This window comes from Epinephelus fuscoguttatus, linkage group LG17 (assembly GCF_011397635.1).
Source record: "Epinephelus fuscoguttatus linkage group LG17, E.fuscoguttatus.final_Chr_v1".
NCBI classification, from domain to species: domain Eukaryota; kingdom Metazoa; phylum Chordata; class Actinopteri; order Perciformes; family Serranidae; genus Epinephelus; species Epinephelus fuscoguttatus.
In genome coordinates this window covers 18,395,099-18,414,993 of record NC_064768.1, presented here as the reverse complement: position 1 = coordinate 18,414,993, position 19,895 = coordinate 18,395,099, and the positions used below count along the sequence as shown (strand labels likewise).

At 35.8% G+C, this 19,895-nt stretch overlaps 1 protein-coding gene across 1 annotated transcript in view; it reads right to left on the bottom strand.

The window, feature by feature from the left end:
- The window catches only part of LOC125904685 (oxysterol-binding protein-related protein 10), a 115,576-nt gene that overhangs the window by 3,999 nt on the left and 91,682 nt on the right, over window positions 1–19,895 (bottom strand). Inside the window, exons 8-10 of the mRNA XM_049602266.1 lie at window positions 16,271–16,420; window positions 15,646–16,144; window positions 8,487–8,673 (exon numbers count right to left, since the gene is read on the bottom strand). Of these exons, the coding sequence (XP_049458223.1) occupies window positions 8,487–8,673; window positions 15,646–16,144; window positions 16,271–16,420 (836 nt within the window). The remainder of the gene's footprint in view (window positions 1–8,486; window positions 8,674–15,645; window positions 16,145–16,270; window positions 16,421–19,895) is intronic.

Here is a 19,895-nt window from a genome sequence, read left to right as displayed (position 1 = left end):
ACATCACAATATAGTATAGTCATACAAAAGTCATAGTATACTATGTTAAAAAAAAAGTCATAGTGTAGTATGTCAAAAAAATGTGATAGTATAGTATGCCAAAAAAGTCATAGTATAGTATGTAAAAAAAAAAGTCATAGTATAGACTGTCAAAAAAAAGTCATAGTATAATATGTCAAAAAAGCCCGTCATAGTATAGTCTGTCAAAAAAAACATCATAGTATAGTATGTCAAAAAAAGGTCATAGTATAGGCTGTCAAAAAAAAAGTCATAGTATAGTATGTCACAAAAAAGTCATAGTATAGTATGTCATAAAAAAGACATAGTATAGTATGGCATAAAGACGTCATAGTATAGTCTGTCAAAAAAAAAACAAACAAAACGCCATAGTATAGTATGTCATTAAAAAAATCACAGTATAGTCTGTCAAAAAAAAAGTCACAGGATAGTATGTTATAAAAACGTCATAGTATAGTATGTCATAAAAATGTCATAGTATGTTCTCTCAAAAAAACTGTCATAGTATAGCATGTCAAAAACATCATAGTATAGTAATGTCAAAAAAAGGTCACAGTATAGTATGTCATAAAAAAAAATCATAGTGTAGTCTGTCAAAAAAAAAAATACATGTCATAATGTAGTATGTCATCAATACGTCATGGTATAGTATGTGAAATAAAAACAATGTTATAGTATAGCCCATCATAAAAACGTCATAGTATGGTCTGTCACAAAAACGTCATAGCATAGTATGTCAAAAAAAAAGTCATAGTATAGTATTTCATAAAAACGTTATAGTGTACTATGTCAGAAAACATCATCGTATAGTATGTCCAAAAAATGTCATAGTATAGTATGTCAAAGAAACGTCATCGTATGGTATGTCAAAAAAATGTCATAGTGTAGTATGTCAAAGAAACGTCATAGTGTACTATGTCAGAAAACATCATCGTATGGTATGTCAAAAAAATGTCATAGTGTAGTATGTCAAAGAAACATCATAGTGTAGTATGTCCAAAAAATGTCATAGTGTAGTATGTCAAAGAAACGTCATAGTGTACTATGTCAGAAAACATCATCGTATGGTATGTCCAAAAAATGTCATCGTGTAGTATGTCAAAGAAACGTCATAGTGTACTATGTCAGAAAACATCATCGTATAGTATGTCAAAAAAATGTCATAGTGTAGTATGTCAAAGAAACGTCATAGTGTACTATGTCAGAAAACATCATCGTATAGTATGTCCAAAAAATGTCATAGTGTAGTATGTCAAAGAAACGTCATCATATGGTATGTCCAAAAAATGTCATAGTGTAGTATGTCAAAGAAACGTCATAGTGTACTATGTCAGAAAACATCATCGTATGGTATGTCCAAAAAATGTCATCGTGTAGTATGTCAAAGAAACGTCATAGTGTACTATGTCAGAAAACATCATCGTATGGTATGTCCAAAAAATGTCATAGTGTAGTATGTCAAAGAAACGTCATAGTGTACTATGTCAGAAAACATCATCGTATGGTATGTCCAAAAAATGTCATCGTGTAGTATGTCAAAGAAACGTCATAGTGTACTATGTCAGAAAACATCATCGTATAGTATGTCCAAAAAATGTCATAGTGTAGTATGTCAAAGAAACGTCATAGTGTACTATGTCAGAAAACATCATCGTATAGTATGTCCAAAAAATGTCATAGTGTAGTATGTCAAAGAAACGTCATAGTGTACTATGTCAGAAAACATCATCGTATGGTATGTCAAAAAAATGTCATAGTGTAGTATGTCATATAAACGTTATTGTATAGTATGTAAAAAGAAAAATGTCATAGTGTAGTATGTCAAAAAAACATCATAGTATAGCATGTCCTAAAAAAAGTTTTAGTATAGTATGTCATAAAAAAGTCATAAGATAGTATGTCATAAAAACGCCATAGTGTAGTATGTCAAAAAAATGTCATAGTAAGTCATAAAAACGTCATAGTATAGTAGGTCAAAAGAAACGTCATAGTAGAGTATATCATAAAAACGTCATAGTAGAGTATATCATAATAAACATTATAGTATGGTATGTCATTAAAATTAAAGATCATGGTATAGCAAGCATTTACTGTGCTGAATTTGCCGCCGTACAGTTTAGCGTGAAATCGGTTGAAATGCTTTGTGGAACAAGTTAGGAAGCGTACTGTTGTACTTTAATGCCACACTCATGTTTTTAGGACTGATTTTAACATTTCAGAAAAAAGGATTAAATTAAAGGTTGATAGAATATTTGTGTTGTGAAGATGGGTGTTTGTTACAAAATGTGTATGTTGTTTGGAATGGAATTATAATAAAATCATTGAAAATATTTTCTGTGTTCTCTCTATAATAAAGTGAAGAAGAAAACTGCATTGTTCATAGTATGTCATATGAAAATGTCATAGTATAGTAGGTCATAAAAATGTCATTTTATAGTATGTCATAAAAAAATCATAGTATAGTATGTCATAAAAACGTCATAGTATAGTCTGTCATAAAATGTCATAGTATAGTATGTTGTAGAAAACGTCATAGCGTAGTATGTCATAAAAAACATCATAGTATAATATGTCATAAAAACGTCATAGTATAGTATGCCGTAAAAAACGTCATACTATAGTATGTCATAAAAACGTCATAGTATGGTATGTCATAAAAAAAACATCATAGTATAGTCTGTCATAAAACCGTCATAGCATAGCATGTCATAGAAAACGTCATAGTATAGTATGTCATAGAAAACGTCATAGTATAGTATGTCGTAAAAAAAGTCATAGTACAGTATGTCATAAAAACTGTCATAGTATAGTCTGTCATAAAACCGTCATAGCATAGCATGTCATAGAAAACGTCATAGTATAGTATGTCATAAAAACGTCATAGTATAGTATGTCGTAAAAAAAGTCATAGTACAGTATGTCATAAAAACTGTCATAGTATAGTCTGTCATAAAACTGTCATAGTATAGTATGTCGTAGAAGACGTAAAAGTATAATATGTCATAAAAAACGTCATAGTATAGTATGTCATAAAAAAGGTCATAGTGTAGTACGTCATATAAAACGGTTGTAGTATAGTATGTCATAAACGTCATAGTATAGTATGTCGTAGAAAACGTCATAGTATAGTAGATCGTAAAAACATCATAGTATAGATATAGTATAGTATATCGTAAAAAACGTCATAGTATAGTATGTCATAAAACCGTCATAGTATAGTTTGTCGTAAAAACGTTACAGTATGGTATGTCATAAAAACGTCCAAGTATAGTCATAAAAAACGTCATAGTATAGTAAGTCAAAAAAACGTCATAGTATAGTTTGTCATAGAAAACGTCATAGTATAGTATGTTATAAAAAAGTCATAGTATAGCATGTCATAAAAACGTCATAGTATGTCGTAAAAAAAGTCATAGTACAGTATGTCATAAAAACTGTCATAGTATAGTCTGTCATAAAACTGTCATAGTATAGTATGTCGTAGAAGACGTAAAAGTATATGTCATAAAAAACGTCATAGTATAGTATGTCATAAAAAAGGTCATAGTGTAGTACGTCATATAAAACGGTTGTAGTATAGTATGTCATAAACGTCATAGTATAGTATGTCGTAGAAAACGTCATAGTATAGTAGATCGTAAAAAACATCATAGTATAGACTGTCATAAAACCGTCATAGTATAGTATGTCAGAAAACGCCATAGTATAGTATATCGTAAAAACGCCATAGTATAGTATGTCGTAGAAAACGCCATAGTATAATATATCATGAAACCATCACAGTACATAGTATATTGTAGAAAACGTCATAGTATAGCACGTATGCCGTAAAAAAAGTCATTGTATAGTCTGTCATAAAACTGTCAAAGTATAGTATGTTGTAGAAAACGTCATAGTATAGTATGTCATTAAAAATGTCATAGTATAGTATGTCATAAAACCGTCATAGTATAGTTTGTCGTAAAAAACGTTACAGTATGGTATGTCATAAAAACGTCCAAGTATAGTCATAAAAAACGTCATAGTATAGTAAGTCAAAAAAACGTCATAGTATAGTAAGTCAAAAAAACGCCATAGTATAGTTTGTCGTAGAAAACGTCATAGTATAGTATGTCGTAAAAAACGTCATAGTATAGTATGTCATTAAAAATGTCATAGTATAGTATGTCATAAAACCGTCATATTATAATTTGTCGTAAAAAACATCATAGTATAGTATGTCATTAAAAATGTCATAGTATAGTATGTCATAAAACCGTCATAGTATAGTTTGTCGTAAAAAACGTTACAGTATGGTATGTCATAAAAACGTCCAAGTATAGTCATAAAAAACGTCATAGTATAGTAAGTCAAAAAAACGTCATAGTATAGTTTGTCGTAGAAAACGTCATAGTATGGTATGTCATAAAAACGTCATAGTATGGCATGTCGTAGAAAATGTCATAGTATAGTATGTCGTAAAAAACGTCATAGTATAGTATGCCATTAAAAATGTCATAGTATAGTATGTCATAAAACCGTCATAGTATAGTTTGTCGTAAAAACGTTACAGTATGGTATGTCATAAAAACGTCCAAGTATAGTCATAAAAAACGTCATAGTATAGTAAGTCAAAAAAACGTCATAGTATAGTATGTCGTAGAAAACGTCATAGTATAGTATGTCATTAAAAATGTCATAGTATAGCATGTCATAAAAACGTCATAGTATGTCGTAAAAAAAGTCATAGTACAGTATGTCATAAAAACTGTCATAGTATAGTCTGTCATAAAACTGTCATAGTATAGTATGTCGTAGAAGACGTAAAAGTATATGTCATAAAAAACGTCATAGTATAGTATGTCATAAAAAAAGGTCATAGTGTAGTACGTCATATAAAACGGTTGTAGTATAGTATGTCATAAACGTCATAGTATAGTATGTCGTAGAAAACGTCATAGTATAGTATATCGTAAAAAACGTCATAGTATAGACTGTCATAAAACCGTCATAGTATAGTATGTCGTAGAAAACGTCATAGTATAGTATATCGTAAAAAACGTCATAGTATAGTATGTCGTAGAAAACGTCATAGTATAGTATATCGTAAAAAACGTCATAGTATAGACTGTCATAAAACCGTCATAGTATAGTATGTCGTAGAAAACGTCATAGTATAGTATATCGTAAAAAACGTCATAGTATAGTATGTCGTAGAAAACGTCATAGTATAATATATCATGAAACCATCACAGTACATAGTATATTGTAGAAAACGTCATAGTATAGCACGTATGCCGTAAAAAAAGTCATTGTATAGTCTGTCATAAAACTGTCAAAGTATAGTATGTTGTAGAAAACGTCATAGTATAGTATGTCGTAAAAAACGTCATAGTATAGTATGTCATTAAAAATGTCATAGTATAGTATGTCATAAAACCGTCATATTATAATTTGTCGTAAAAAACGTCATAGTATAGTATGTCATTAAAAATGTCATAGTATAGTATGTCATAAAACCGTCATAGTATAGTTTGTCGTAAAAAACGTTACAGTATGGTATAAAAACGTCATAGTATAGTAAGTAAAAAAAACGTCATAGTATAGTATGACGTAGAAAACGTCATAGTATAGTTTGTCGTAGAAAACGTCATAGTATGGTATGTCATAAAAACGTCATAGTATGGCATGTCGTAGAAAATGTCATAGTATAGTATGTCGTAAAAAACGTCATAGTATAGTATGTCATTAAAAATGTCATAGTATAGTATGTCATAAAACCGTCATAGTGTAGTTTGTCGTAAAAAACGTTACAGTATGGTATGTCATAAAAATGTCAAAGTATAGTCATAAAAAACGTCATAGTATAGTAAGTCAAAAAAACGTCATAGTATAGTATGTCGTAGAAAACGTCATAGTATAGTATGTTGTAAAAAAGTCATAGTATAGTCTGTCATAAAATGTCATAGTATAGTATGTCGTAGAAAACGTCATAGTGTAGTATGTCATATAAAACTGTCGTAGTATCGTATTTCATAAAAACGTCATAGTATGTCATAGAAAACATCATAGTTAAGTATGTCGTAAAAAACGTCATAGTATGTCATGAAACCGTCATAGTATAGTATGTCGTAGAAAACGTCATAGTATGGTATGTCATAGAAAACGTCATAGTATAGTATGTCGTAAAAAACATTACAGTATAGTATGTCATAAAAACATCAAAGTATAGTATGTCATAACAAACGTCATAGTATAGTAAGTCAAAAAAACGTCATAGTATAGTATGTCGTAGAAAATGTCATAGTATAGTCTGTCATAAAACCATCATAGTATAGTATGTCGTAGAAAACGTCAAAGTATAGTATGTCATAAAAACGTCATAGTGTAGTATGTTGTAGAAAATGTCATAGTATAGTATGTCATAAAAAAACGTCATAGTGTAGTATGTCATATAAAACAGTCGTAATATAGTATGTCATAAACGTCATAGTATGGTATATTGTAGGATACATCATAGTATAGTATGTTGTAAAAAACGTCAAAGTATAGTATGTCATAAAAACTTCATAGTATAGTATGTCATAAAAAACGTCATAGTATAGTATGTCATAAAAAACTTCATAGTATAGTATGTCATAAAAAACGTCATAGTATAGTATGTCATAGAAAACGTCATAGTATAGTATGTCGTAAAAAACATTACAGTATAGTATGTCATAAAAACATCAAAGTATAGTATGTCATAACAAACGTCATAGTATAGTAAGTCAAAAAAACGTCATAGTATAGTATGTCGTAGAAAATGTCATAGTATAGTCTGTCATAAAACCATCATAGTATAGTATGTCGTAGAAAACGTCAAAGTATAGTATGTCATAAAAACGTCACAGTGTAGTATGTTGTAGAAAATGTCATAGTATAGTATGTCATAAAAAAACGTCATAGTGTAGTATGTCATATAAAACAGTCGTAATATAGTATGTCATAAACGTCATAGTATGGTATATTGTAGGATACATCATAGTATAGTATGTTGTAAAAAACGTCAAAGTATAGTATGTCATAAAAACTTCATAGTATAGTATGTCATAAAAAACGTCATAGTATAGTATGTCATAAAAAACTTCATAGTATAGTATGTCATAAAAAACGTCATAGTATAGTATGTCATAAAAACATCATAGTATAGATTGTCGTAGAAAACATAGTTAGGTATGTCGTAAAAAACGTCATAGTATGTCATAAAAATGTCATAGTATAGTATGTCGTAAAAAACGTCATAGTATAGTATGTCATAGAAAAAGTCATGGTATAGTATATCATAAAAAAGTTATAGTATCGTATAAAAAATGTCCTAGTGTAGTATATCAAAAAAATATTTAAAATATCATGGTATAGCAAGCATTTACTGTGCTTAATTGAAATCAATTGAAATGCTTTATTGTTCAAGTCAGGAAGTGTGCTGTTGTACTTTAATGCCACACTCATGCTTTTAAGACTTTTTTTTTAAACATTGCAGATAAATCTGTGGATATTCTCATTTATCCAGGTCAATTCCATTTTGGCAACAATTAAATCGTAGGCAACTGGACTTGGATTTTGAAGAAAAGCCGTCTCTAAATAGGGGAGGTGGCCTGAGACACCACCTATCCCCCATTTACAATGTGGCCCTTGCTGCTGTACCTAAGAGATTGAATAACAAAGACTACCTGACACTAACCTCAAGTGGCTAAAAGAAACACAACGACAGTCGTTCACTGGTAACCACACATTATGCCTAACGACTGTTGCTCACCAGAGGCCCCACTCAATCCTAACGACTGTCGTTCAGTAGTGTGACTCACCTGACCCAAACAATGGTCCAGTGAAACTCCACTAACGAAGTATTGTCTTATGAGGATGGTGGGTGTACACCTCCAGGTTAAAAACCTGAGTCTTACTCCACCGATGCGTTGAGAACTGATGAAGCCGCTTGGATAAGAGGCGAAACGTCTTCTAGACAAAATCAAAGTCCAGTTGCCTACGATTTAATTGTTGCCAAAATTGCAGATAAAGGATTAAATTAAAGGTTCATGGAATATTTGTCTTGTGATGCTGAGTGTTTGTTACAGAAAGTATATGTTGTTTGTGATAGATTGACAATAAAATCATTGAAAATATTTTCTGTGTTCTCTCTATAATAAGGTGAAATAAATTATTCACACTGTACATGTTGTAACTGTAGGAAAAAACTCATATGTAAAGAGTTTTGAATAGATTTTCAACTGAAAAATCAAATGGGTGTATAAAGGATTTACAGATATCCAATATATATTGAATGGCCAGCATTTCTAACTCTAGTCATAGTGTGATGTACACAGCTGTTGTGCTTATCAGACTGTTTTCTAAATCAATAAAAATAAAGGAATACACAAATCAGCCCGTACTGTTTGCTGTCAAACTATGATGGAAGTGAAAGAGAGAAAGAGATGCTCAGAAACACTCACCTGTGTACCTTCCCACCATAGAAAGGCTTGGTGTGAAATGTGACGGTGGCAGAGTAGCCGCTCTTGACACAGTTGATGGAGACTTTGCCCCCCAGCTCCACCCAGGGCACGGTGAGGATGGAGCGGGCGTAGGCACAGGGCAAGGTGAAGACGTACTCCTCATCGTGCTCCAACAGACAAAGGACCCCTGAGAGGAGGAAAATGAGAATGTAGATCTTCATGTGTACACTGAGAGGCAACGGAGAGGTTTGAAACTAGTCACTCAAATTTGGTTAATGATTTGTAGGAGATTCTCTCCAAAGGTATGTGGAGCCACCCTATTCCCCTAAAGACTGCCTCTCTTTGTCTAAATGTATAACCAAATGTTGGCGTAATAGACTCTAATTTAATGTATGGGCCTGATATGTAGATGTTTTCTCTAAGCCAGTTATGTGTCTGTCAATGATCTTTATCATGACTTGTAAAACACAGCAGGCTGTGTAGAGACATAGGTACACTGAAACTCAATATTCTATATATACATTAAATCAAATATAATGACTGAGCACTTTATGATGTTCAGTTAATATTATATAAGACTTGAATTGTTTACAACAGTCTCTGAAGTGCCCATTACAGCAACAATCTTACTGAATGTTGTCATTAAACTAAGTTAAGCACAGTTTGCTGCTGTTTTCACATCCTGTGTGCAGGCAATAAAAACAGCTACATTATTTAACCTGATTGGAGGCAGCAATAATTGTTTTCTAATACATATAGTGGAAAATACTCAGCACAATGAACTCCCAGTGTGGAGTGCATTATATAAACCAGGTGATAGCTGCTTTAGGCGGTTTGTGTTAGCATCTCCTGGGTGTGTGGATATCCACAAGAGACGCTATTATGCTTCACACACATGATCAACTCAGCGCATGAAACATCTGCATCCCTGAGTCAGTCTGTGAGTGGATTTATTTTGTCAAAACAACAACACCTCACGTGTCCTGTCCATGAATAGCTTTCTGTTCTCATATCATAACCACGTGTTTACCACAGATCACTTGTGCAGCTGTGTTTCACTGCAAAATGCCTCCAAGGGTAAACTCAGGCACTGTGGTTATATAATGACCACACTGTTCTGAATAGGTTTGTTCTTATGTGAAGGAAATACCAGGCTGATAACCAATTTAAATTAAAAAGGTCTATTGTGTATGTTACATGTAAGGTCAATATGGAAAGTGTATTTAGACCATTTACGTATTAGTGAAAGTAGTATTCCCACGTCTCTAAAAATACTGTTTCAAGTAAAAGTCCTGCATTAATAATTCTACTTGAGTAAAAGTACAGGAGTTTTTTGAAAGTAAGTAGTACTGGGCGCATTCACACCAGGATAGTCTGGGGGACTCTGTTCAATTGGGCGGGGAATGCCGAAAAATTTTACACCTTCATTTGGTTCGGTTCACTTTCACACTGCACTTTTTAAAACGGACCAAACCACCTAGACAACGTCACACAGTTACAACAGCTGCTCGTTTGGGGGCAGGTATTGCCTGAAACGTCTACCGACCAGGAAGAAAAAAGGAATGAGGAAGAAGAAAACCTGGCTCATCGATTGGCCAGCATCGAAAACGGAAATCAATCCCCTTCAGCCATGTTGGTCACCACAAAAAAATGGAGCAACACCAATTTATGCAGTCTTGGGGTTTCTGTTTTTACTGCTCCACGTCTGCCCATGAGACATTTTCCAACTTTTTTGTTTTTGTACCTCTGCTTCTCCTGGTTTGTGCTGTTGGCTTTGCTTTTTTTTCTACCCAAAATGCACTGCACTTTACATCACTTCCTCTCTTTGGTTCACTTCCTCTCTTTGGTTCACTTCCTCTCTTTGGTTCACTGGATAGTGCGTTTACATTTCCCACACCAGGGTTCACTTGCAAGTGAATTGAGACCCCCAGTTTTCAAGCTGACCAGGATTCACTCGTTTAGTCCGCACCAGAGTTCAAATGAGTGTTCACACCACTCCAAACGAACCAAACTATCCATGGAAGCGGAACCAAATAGCACCAGTGTGAATGCGTCCTATAAGAGTCAAAGGTAAAAGTATTCATTATGCAGAATGGCTCCTCTAAAGCTGTTAATTTACTTAGTTTAACAACTCAGTTTTTTATTTAAATGCATCAGTTTCAAGACTTCAAAAGTTCTGTGTCAAATATATGACTTTATTGGACTATTTTTAAAATAAATGTGTTAAAATTTAAGCAGCATTTTAATGCTTGCTGATTGATAAACAATATTGCATACCCATGATCCAACCTCACAGGTATTTTCTCATTTTGCCTGGTTTAGGACGACTTTTGTTGTGGTTAGTTGCAACTTTATCTTTATTATTAGTACATTGAGTTGTAAATCCCAGCATACTTCAACATGAGTAGGTCTCAGCCATATTAACTTAAAGCACCTGCGTGGGTGAATATGACCTTTAATCTGTAATAGTGCATCATATTTCAAAAGTCAATCATAAAAATTAAATTAAAATCAAAGTAACTTCAAACTGCAGCTGTCAAATAAATGTATTGGAGTAAGCAGAATTACCACCTTGTGGTTGTATGCGTCTGCCAAAGAGTAAAGTTGCAGTTACAGTTTACATCCATGTCTGTCCAGACTCATATGTAGTCATGAGCTGACAAGGCTTCAAATATGGATGTTGCTGTAAAGATGCTACATATCCTAAAACATGGATGCTTCACACACATGTCCAACCTGACAGCACAGAAGAAAACTACATTTAACGCTGTTTCAAGGTGGACACCCAAGGTTAGTGTCACCAATTCAGTATCCAACCAAATGTCTCCTCCTCTGTTCCTGAGTTATGATGTTGAATAATGGCTGGAAAAATGTTTTTGGAGAACATTATGATGTCACAGTGAAGTTGACCTTTGATCTTTTGGATATAAAATGTCATCACTTCATCATTTTAACCTATTAGACACTGACCTTTCTCATAATGAGTGTATGACATCCTAAGTTATGGCAGAAAAACATACTTTGTGAGGTCACAGTGACCTTTCGCAGTTCATTAGTTCAAGTGGACGTTGGTGCCAAATTTAAGGAAATTCCTTCAAGGTGTTCTTGAGAAATTTCATTCGCGAAAATGGGACAGACAACCTGAAAACAATGCCTTGAGCCATAGCTGTTGCTGGCACGGAGGCATAAAAATATTTCCCTACACGGGGTTAAGTACATGTAAAAGGCAGCAGAAAGTGGAGACAATCAGGTGAAATGGTTCGTAAAGCAATATTTCTAAACTTTAGAAAACATGCTTATTCACTTTTATGTCTGAGTTTGATGAGAGGCCTGATATAAAACTCGTGTTTGTACAATGAATGAAGCTACTACTAGCAGCTAGCTAACCTAGCTTAGCATAAAGACTGGAAACATGGGGAAACAGCTCCTCTGGCTCGGTCCAAAGAAACAAAATCCAAGTAGCAGCACCTCTAAAGCTCATTAATTAACACATTGTATCCTGTTTATTCAATTCGTAGAATAAACAAAGAGTAAATTAACGGTACTTTATTTTACAAGGGTTATGTGCAGAACTATTTCTTAGCCCGGTCCAATTTATTCACAAAAACTATCTGGCTGCATCAGCTGCTGTGCCTCTGTTCCTTCTCGAGTGCCGACTCACCCACAGTCACATTCATAAAAAATACAGTATCAACTGTTATCAGGAAAGCAGGCATCGCAAAAAAAGACCCAGCAATCAATAGTTCCTGGGGTGAGGGTCATGTTCCCTGACAGCAGCATCAGCCTCTGCACATGATGATGAACTGCTGCGTCACAGCCTGCCGACAGGCGCTCAGAGGTACAGTAGAGCCTGAGAAAGCTTTGATGTCTGACTGAATCAGTTCATGTATCCAGATTCAGTCGATTGGGCTCAAGGACTTCCTATGTCACCGCTGAGGGTGACTCATTCCGAACAGTCTACTGTACATGGTGTAATGGTGCTGACGGAGGTGACTGGATTATTGATTGCTATGGGAGAGGTCTCATACTCTTTCATACAGGACAGGGATGTTTGCTATCTGGGAATTTTTTTGACATTTTGCTCCTTTCATTATTCAGCTGGCACAAGAACATCCTGATAAACAACTATAAATTATTTTTGTTACAAAAGGTGAGCTTTATGTTGAGGGCAGCGTGTTTTAAGGTCATTTTAGAGCTGTAGTTTGAAATACCGCTGAACAAATATCACAGTAAATGTCTACTAAATGTCTTTTAGTTCAGTATTGGTGAAGGTTACTTGTGAGCTCTTTTCCTGATTTAAGATAATCAAGGCAATCTTTTTATTTACCATTACTGCATCATGTTGAAGTATCTTCCACTAATAGAGCAGAAGGTCAGGTATGAACTGCTTTTACAGTAATCACAAGTACAAAGGCAGCAACACAAGTGACTTACATCAACTTTAACAACTTTATTTGGTGTTCAGCAGCTGCTTTCACTGACCCTGTACACTGTGTACTGTCTTATTTCTGTTTTAATCATGTGTCAGTGCATCCTTGTTAATTTGTTCCTGTAATTTCATTCAATCAATTCAAAGAGACTGACTCTCATAAGTCATGTTAACATGTGCCAGGCACCAAAACAAAGGAGCTGTAGTGTGTAACAGTGGTCACCAGTGAAACCCTCATCAGCACCGATTAAACCAATTTCAGGGATGTATGCTAAACAACATGAACAGCAACAAAAAAAAATCCAACTTTTATGAATTCTCCTACCTTGTATTCACTACAGGGCAATCTTACTGTTAAGCATTTCAGGTTTGTCAAACTCCTCCAGTGCCATCACTGTACTTTGTGTCAGGATGACAAAAAACACATTTAAATAAGCCTTCACTTAAAATAGCACAGAGAAAGACCTTAAATCATCAAAGGTTAGTTTTCTTTGTGAATCAAATTAAACAGCATTTTCAGTCAATGCTTTTATTTTTACTGATTTATGGAGTTTCCCCCTGGGTTGACTGCTTTGGCTTGGCAGATGGGCCAGCGTGGGGGTGGGGGGTAGAGGGGATGTACACAAACTCAATTTAACATCATTCTACCATCTACTGCTACACAAAATTCTCAAATTCTACACTTTAAAATGTTTTTAGAGACTCCACAGACACTGAAGAGAATATTTATCTTTTCCAAATATTTATAATCCCCACTAACCACTCGTCACATCGGCATGAATTAGATCCACTACACAGCATTTATCTAATAAGAAAATGTATCACTTTTACAATTGGTTTGCCCATTACTCCCATTAATTCCTTCTTGGTAGTGGTGAAGAACACCTCCTTAATTACCATGTGACCAGCTGCTCACAAGCAATGTAGCATTTAAAAGGCTACTTTTTAAAGAGTCTGGTGCAGTGCTCACTCCACATTAAATGTACTGGGGTTACATTACATCATCTCCAGCAAAATTCACTGAGAACAGTGAGGACAAAACAGCATCACAATCTGCTTTGACTGAATATTCTCTGATCTAGCTCAACTAAAAACAAAAAGACATCAAATATGTCAGCACTTGAGCGTGCTGTTCACTACTGAGACTATTTGTAACCAGCAGCCTACCAACAGCGTTATCTTCACCTGCTCAACTGACTTAAGCAGTTTATATAACAGACACTTGATTATGCTGCTGTTATTACAGACATGTGAACTAACCACTGATGACTCATTCACTGACTCATAGCTGTCACGGCTGGATGGTGGAATGGATATAGGGAACACACTGGAATTGATATTTTGGTTCATTAAAAAAAAAAAAAAAGTAAAGATTTTTTGACTCTGTAGAGATTCCTGTTATTATAGGGGAAACACTGACTTATTATTTCATGGGATTATAAACTGCTTCACTGCAAACAGTTACAGATGAAATTAAATGTTTCAAACAAATCGTGATCATTTTATAATATGCTTCAATGTGACAGATTAACCCATCAAACAGTATATAAAGTATGAAAAATTAGCTCCACCTCAACCAGCTACAACATTGAATTTATATGTTAACACATCAGTGATAGCAACCCACTAATGTATACAACAGTATAACACTCTGGAATAGAGCATTCAACATGATAAATACCTCACTTTAAGTACATTTTGCTGACACTTTTGTACTTTTACCTTCTACGTTTTCTCACGGAAGGAGTTTCAGTGCTTCTTAAACCACTGTTGCTGTGTTGTGTGTGACTGCTTTCTTGTTCTTGCCCTGTATTCCAGAGAGCAGGTTTTACTGAAAACTCTGAGTTAGTTAACCCTGAGATGAGGGTTTTCAGTTCAACTTAAACTCACTGTGGTAGCTGAATTTGTGAACCTAACCTGCTCGCTGGAAGGTTTTCTTCAACAAAGTTTCTCTCTGTCTCCTCCTCCTTACAGAGCAGACACGCTGTTTCATTTCCTCACTGATTCAGTCCGCATCAAAGCGTGCATTGAAGCACATTGATTTGTGGAGGTTTACTGTATGTCAGAATCTAAATCCTTGTTTGTTTGTTACTCCGAACTGTCTTAAGTTACCGCATTGATGAACTGTCATTTCTTTGAACAGTGTTTTTTCCTACACATTCAAATACAACATCAAGTCATCCCTTATCTCTATATATGGGTTCCAAGATTGAGTCACCACCAGAGTGGAATAAAACCCCTGTGTGTCTTTCTTTTTGCTAGTAATTATTTTTTTTAATTAAAATTGTTACACTATGACTCTTTACGACAGCTGTAAGTTTATTAAAGCAGTTCCATTTGAGTGTTTATTGTGGATAATGTATAATCTCAGTTTAAATTGTAAAACTCTGTATGACTAATAATTATCTCTGTCACTTATGATGGGATTGGTGGCACAGTTGGAACATAATTCCTATAATATTGGAGATTACATGTTAATATTCTGAGTGAGCAGGCTCATGGTGCTGCTGCAGAATGTAGTACAGCATTTCAGTGACTGTGTTTAAATTTAAGCTACTACGTTAGTGGAAGTAGCTGAAATAAAGCCGCTGAATGCTGTTGAGTCAAAGATCCACATAAATGTCTAAAACTGAAAAAAAGACTGAAGAAACAAAGAAAAGCACAAACTAAAGTAAGTCAACAGGGGAAATGTGTGATTGTTTTCTGCTAAGAAGTTGTGCATTAGCTCACCTTCTCCCACCATGGACACTCCTATAGACATCCCCATGAACTTGCTTTTGGTCCACACATGGGCGTTGACACACATCCTCTTCTCCCGGCACTCACAGTAAAACCCAGACACTGGCGGATGATGGGACACCTGCTCAGCCACAAATCGGACTCTGTAGCAGCCTCCTGGCGAATCAGCACCCTGCTGTGTGTTGTTGGGGCCCCTGCTGGGCTCCCAAGAGGACCCCTGGTTTGATCTCACCAAAGGTTTGACTTTGTCCCGAGGCACTTCCCAGGAACAGTGGAAGGTCTCCCCCAGCACCGGGTTGTAGGGCTTCTTGGCCACAGCACCTTTCCGCCCCTCGTGGAAGGCGGTCAGATAATACTCAACAAAACGGACGATTCGGTCCTCAGCTGTGGCCCCTGCTGTGATTGACAGGAACATGTCAGGGTGGGCCATGAAGTTGGCGTACATCTCCAGTAGTGATCGCTTCTCCAAAATGAAGGTCGGCAACACCACCTATTACAACCAAAATGTTTAAAAGTTAAGATTTGTTTGAGGAAAAGGCTGAGGAAACAGCAGTTCCCTCTGTCTGTAAAGTCTCTGTTAGTAACTCTAATTAAACAGTCAGTTTCAGTGCCTTACCCGTGTGAGGTCCATGCCCAGTTTGAGCTGGGAGAGCAGGTGGAGAATGATGCTCCGCTGGTCGTCCAGGACACCCAGGTCTTCCTCTTCGTTGTCCTCTGTATCTGTCACCTCTTCAATGGGGCTGACGTCTTCCAGCCCTTGGTGGCGCTGTGAAGATGAGAAGAAAAAATAAAATTGAATGATTCTTATCTTTTGGATCTAAATTAAAAGGTTATATGGAACGCCTGTGTTCCTGTTTTTTGTTTGTTTGTTTATTTGTGGAGGGTGTGGTTTAAAAACAGCTTAATGTGAGCCTGCTGTTTGTTCTAATATCACAATCCCTACTTTGAAATATCTATTCATATCTATACAGTCACAATACTGAGGAAAGTTTGCTGCTGTAGGGTGCATGTGTAGGCGACAACCCCCCCAAAGTGGAGGCTGGCTGTTGATCTGATGTGCAGCTGAGTTTTCTATGAGTGGAGCTCACATATTAAACATCAATATCTCAACCTTTTGTGTATCATTTCATTGGGGTAAGCCAAAATCATAATCGTGATTAAAAGTTGATTAATTGTGCAGCCCTACTGTCAACTACAAAAAAATATTAAGACTTGATATATGAAAAAGTGGCTCCAACATGGGGCTTGGGACGCCTGCCCAAAGAGTTTCAAAATAAATCTGAAGGATTGAGAGATGATTAAAGAAAAACATTGGCATCACTCAAATTTTTTTCTTATGAAAACTATCTCCAGCTCCAAGCTCACCAGTTCCAAGTGAAGATCAAAATGTTTAAAAACAGATCACAAATATGTAGTTTTGTTTTTAAAGGCTAATAATAAGGTGAGTAATTTCCTTATAAAGCTGGCCGCAACAAAGCATTTGTTGAAGGTTATAATTTTCAGCTACAGATTGATACACATATGGTGAGCTTGTGAGTATATACGTGACCAGAACACTGTATGTGGTTTGCCTCAAGATAAACTACAGTAACTGGGTTCATTGTAATGAGGGAACATGTCACCCGGTGCAACTGTGTGTCTCACTGAGGTGTGTTTCACAGTTTTTGGACAACAGTAAAGCTCTTTGGCATGCAACATGCAACATTTCAGACTCTGGATACACAGATAATTCTTTAAGTTCAGGGTTTTTTTAATGAGATATGTTGACACTGAGAAGACTATAGAACATTGGATCACATCAATGATCAATGATCCAATATCATCCATGCAAAGTAAAAACACTGATATATATCGTCAGCTTTAGGATATGCCTTTATTTTGAAATTCCCATGCGTCACCATATCCATCCAAGCACACCTACTTTCTAAACCTGGCCTAGCACCAGGCAGACAATGCTAAACAGCCAAGAAAAAGACAAGGATTCCTGATAATGTCTCATATAAATCACACGCCCCTGAATTTAATCGAATTTAGAGCGCCAGACTTTGTGATATCAGCAAATATTACATCCCAAGACTACTGCAAGGGAAAATAAGAAAAAATCAGCCATATAAATTGTGCTTATTTTTTTCTGACTGTTCTGAAATGCTAGATATTTTTACTCTAGCTTTTCCATTTCACACAATGACAATAAAGGACATCTTCTGTTCTCTAAAAAAAGGTTAAAATGGAACAATCTTAGTGGGTGTCGCTCTTTACTTCCAATTCAAGACATATGACAGGGACTAAAATGGTGGGCAACTATTGACTTAACTGCTAAAAGCATTCTGCAATTTATCCGTGACACCTGTCACTTGGAAAGGCCAAGAGGAAGAAGATGAAGCCATTTTCTTCCAACAACATTCAACTGTCAATACCAACGATAAGGTCACACAACTCATTTAGAGTCAGCACAGGACCTGTTACAGAAGCAACCTATAAATACCAAAGGACACAACCTCATTTATTTTTCACTGCAGCCCATTCATACTCAGCCACATCAGCCCCCCTTTCAAGCCACTTTCTGCATTTCATGTGGCAATGGGAGCGCAGCATTTCTGTGAGTACCCTGAGTGCCTCTCATTTGCGTCAAACAGCCTTCAGCACGTACCTACACTGTTCCTTCATGGGTGTAAGATAGCTGGCATTGGTCAGAAAGGACAGAAGTTACGTCCTTCGTTTGTGTTGCAGCATTCAACTGGAAACTGATCCAATTGAGGTTAAAGAAGAGCTGATGCCTTTGATATCTCCTGCAGTAACTTGGGGCAGGAAGGAAGATAAAAAAAAAAAACAAGAAAGAGGCTGATGTATAATGCAGAAAGTGCTCTGAAGCCTTTGGGCAACAACAACTCTTTGTACACCCCCCACTGCTCTTTATCTTCTATTTCTATCTTTGTCTCTATGCAGTAACATTCAATGCATATATGTCCTTTTTTTACAGCGTGCAGATACAGTATCTCATGTTAGTGAAGCTGCTGCTGGGAAAAAAGCAAAATGAGTGAACTGAATTTAAACTGGAACTCCTGGCAGCATGAAGTGCACTGAAGAAAAAGAGATTTCCTGGACCAGAGTGCCCGCCTGTCACCTGAATATTTCATTTCATGCATGCGTGCCAAAAGCTCCACACATCCACTCACACACCCTCACTGAGCACACTCACATTTGCACCTAAGCATTTTGAACAAAAGGCACAAGCACACACACACACACACACACACACACACGAGGGAGCATGCTTGAACACACAAGTACAGGACTCCCTGGAGCTGGTTGGGTCTCAGAGCAGAGTGATATATATAGACGGCAAAGAAGGGAGAAGAGAGGAGGTAGGTAGGGGGAGGTGTGTTATGATTCCAGTGGCTCTAACTAATTAAAGAGGCTCTTGACAGCAACAGGAAATTACTGCTGAAGAGGTCAGAGCATCTGAGCGGAAAGCCTCGAGTGGATATATCGGTGGACTTAGTGGTTGTCATTAGCTAAGACTTTTTAATGCAGTTAAACTTGTCCAGAAGTGGGTAATAATGTGTCTTGAATAATAAATAAATAGAGAGTGTCTGAATTTATGGCTGAACATCATGAGGAGGAGGAGAGTGTTCAAAACAAAAAGGTTTGGTTTTGAAGGAGTGATTTTTGCAATTGGTTTGCCACATGAAATCTGTTGGTTGTATTATATTCTATAGATATAAATATGCCTCAAAACAACAAATTTAACATTACTCTACATGTAATTTCTCTTCATTATATCATAGGGTGACCATATTTTGATTTCCAAAAAAGAGGACACTCAGCCCGGCCACGACATAGCCTACTTAAATGATACTCACAGTTTACTCAAAGATGCCTTATAATTTTAATATATTTAAAATTTATATGTATGGATAGAAAATTCAGTTATATTACAAAATAATATCTCTCAAAGACAGAAATTCAGATAGGCCCCAATAGGGGACACATGCACACACTAGAGTGTGGCGATCTGAGCCCGACAGTACACGACGGGTCGGGCCGGTTTTGGTCAAAAATGTAGCTATAAATTGTATTCGGGCTCGGGTCGGATTCGGTCAGCTTTCAGTGAAAATGTAGTGTAAAAATAAATAAAATTCTATTGTCTGTCCTGTTTATTGCTTGGGCACTGTTATTTACGTGACAACACCTGAACAGAACACACAGACACACATTGGCCTCGGACCTCCAGCCGCCCG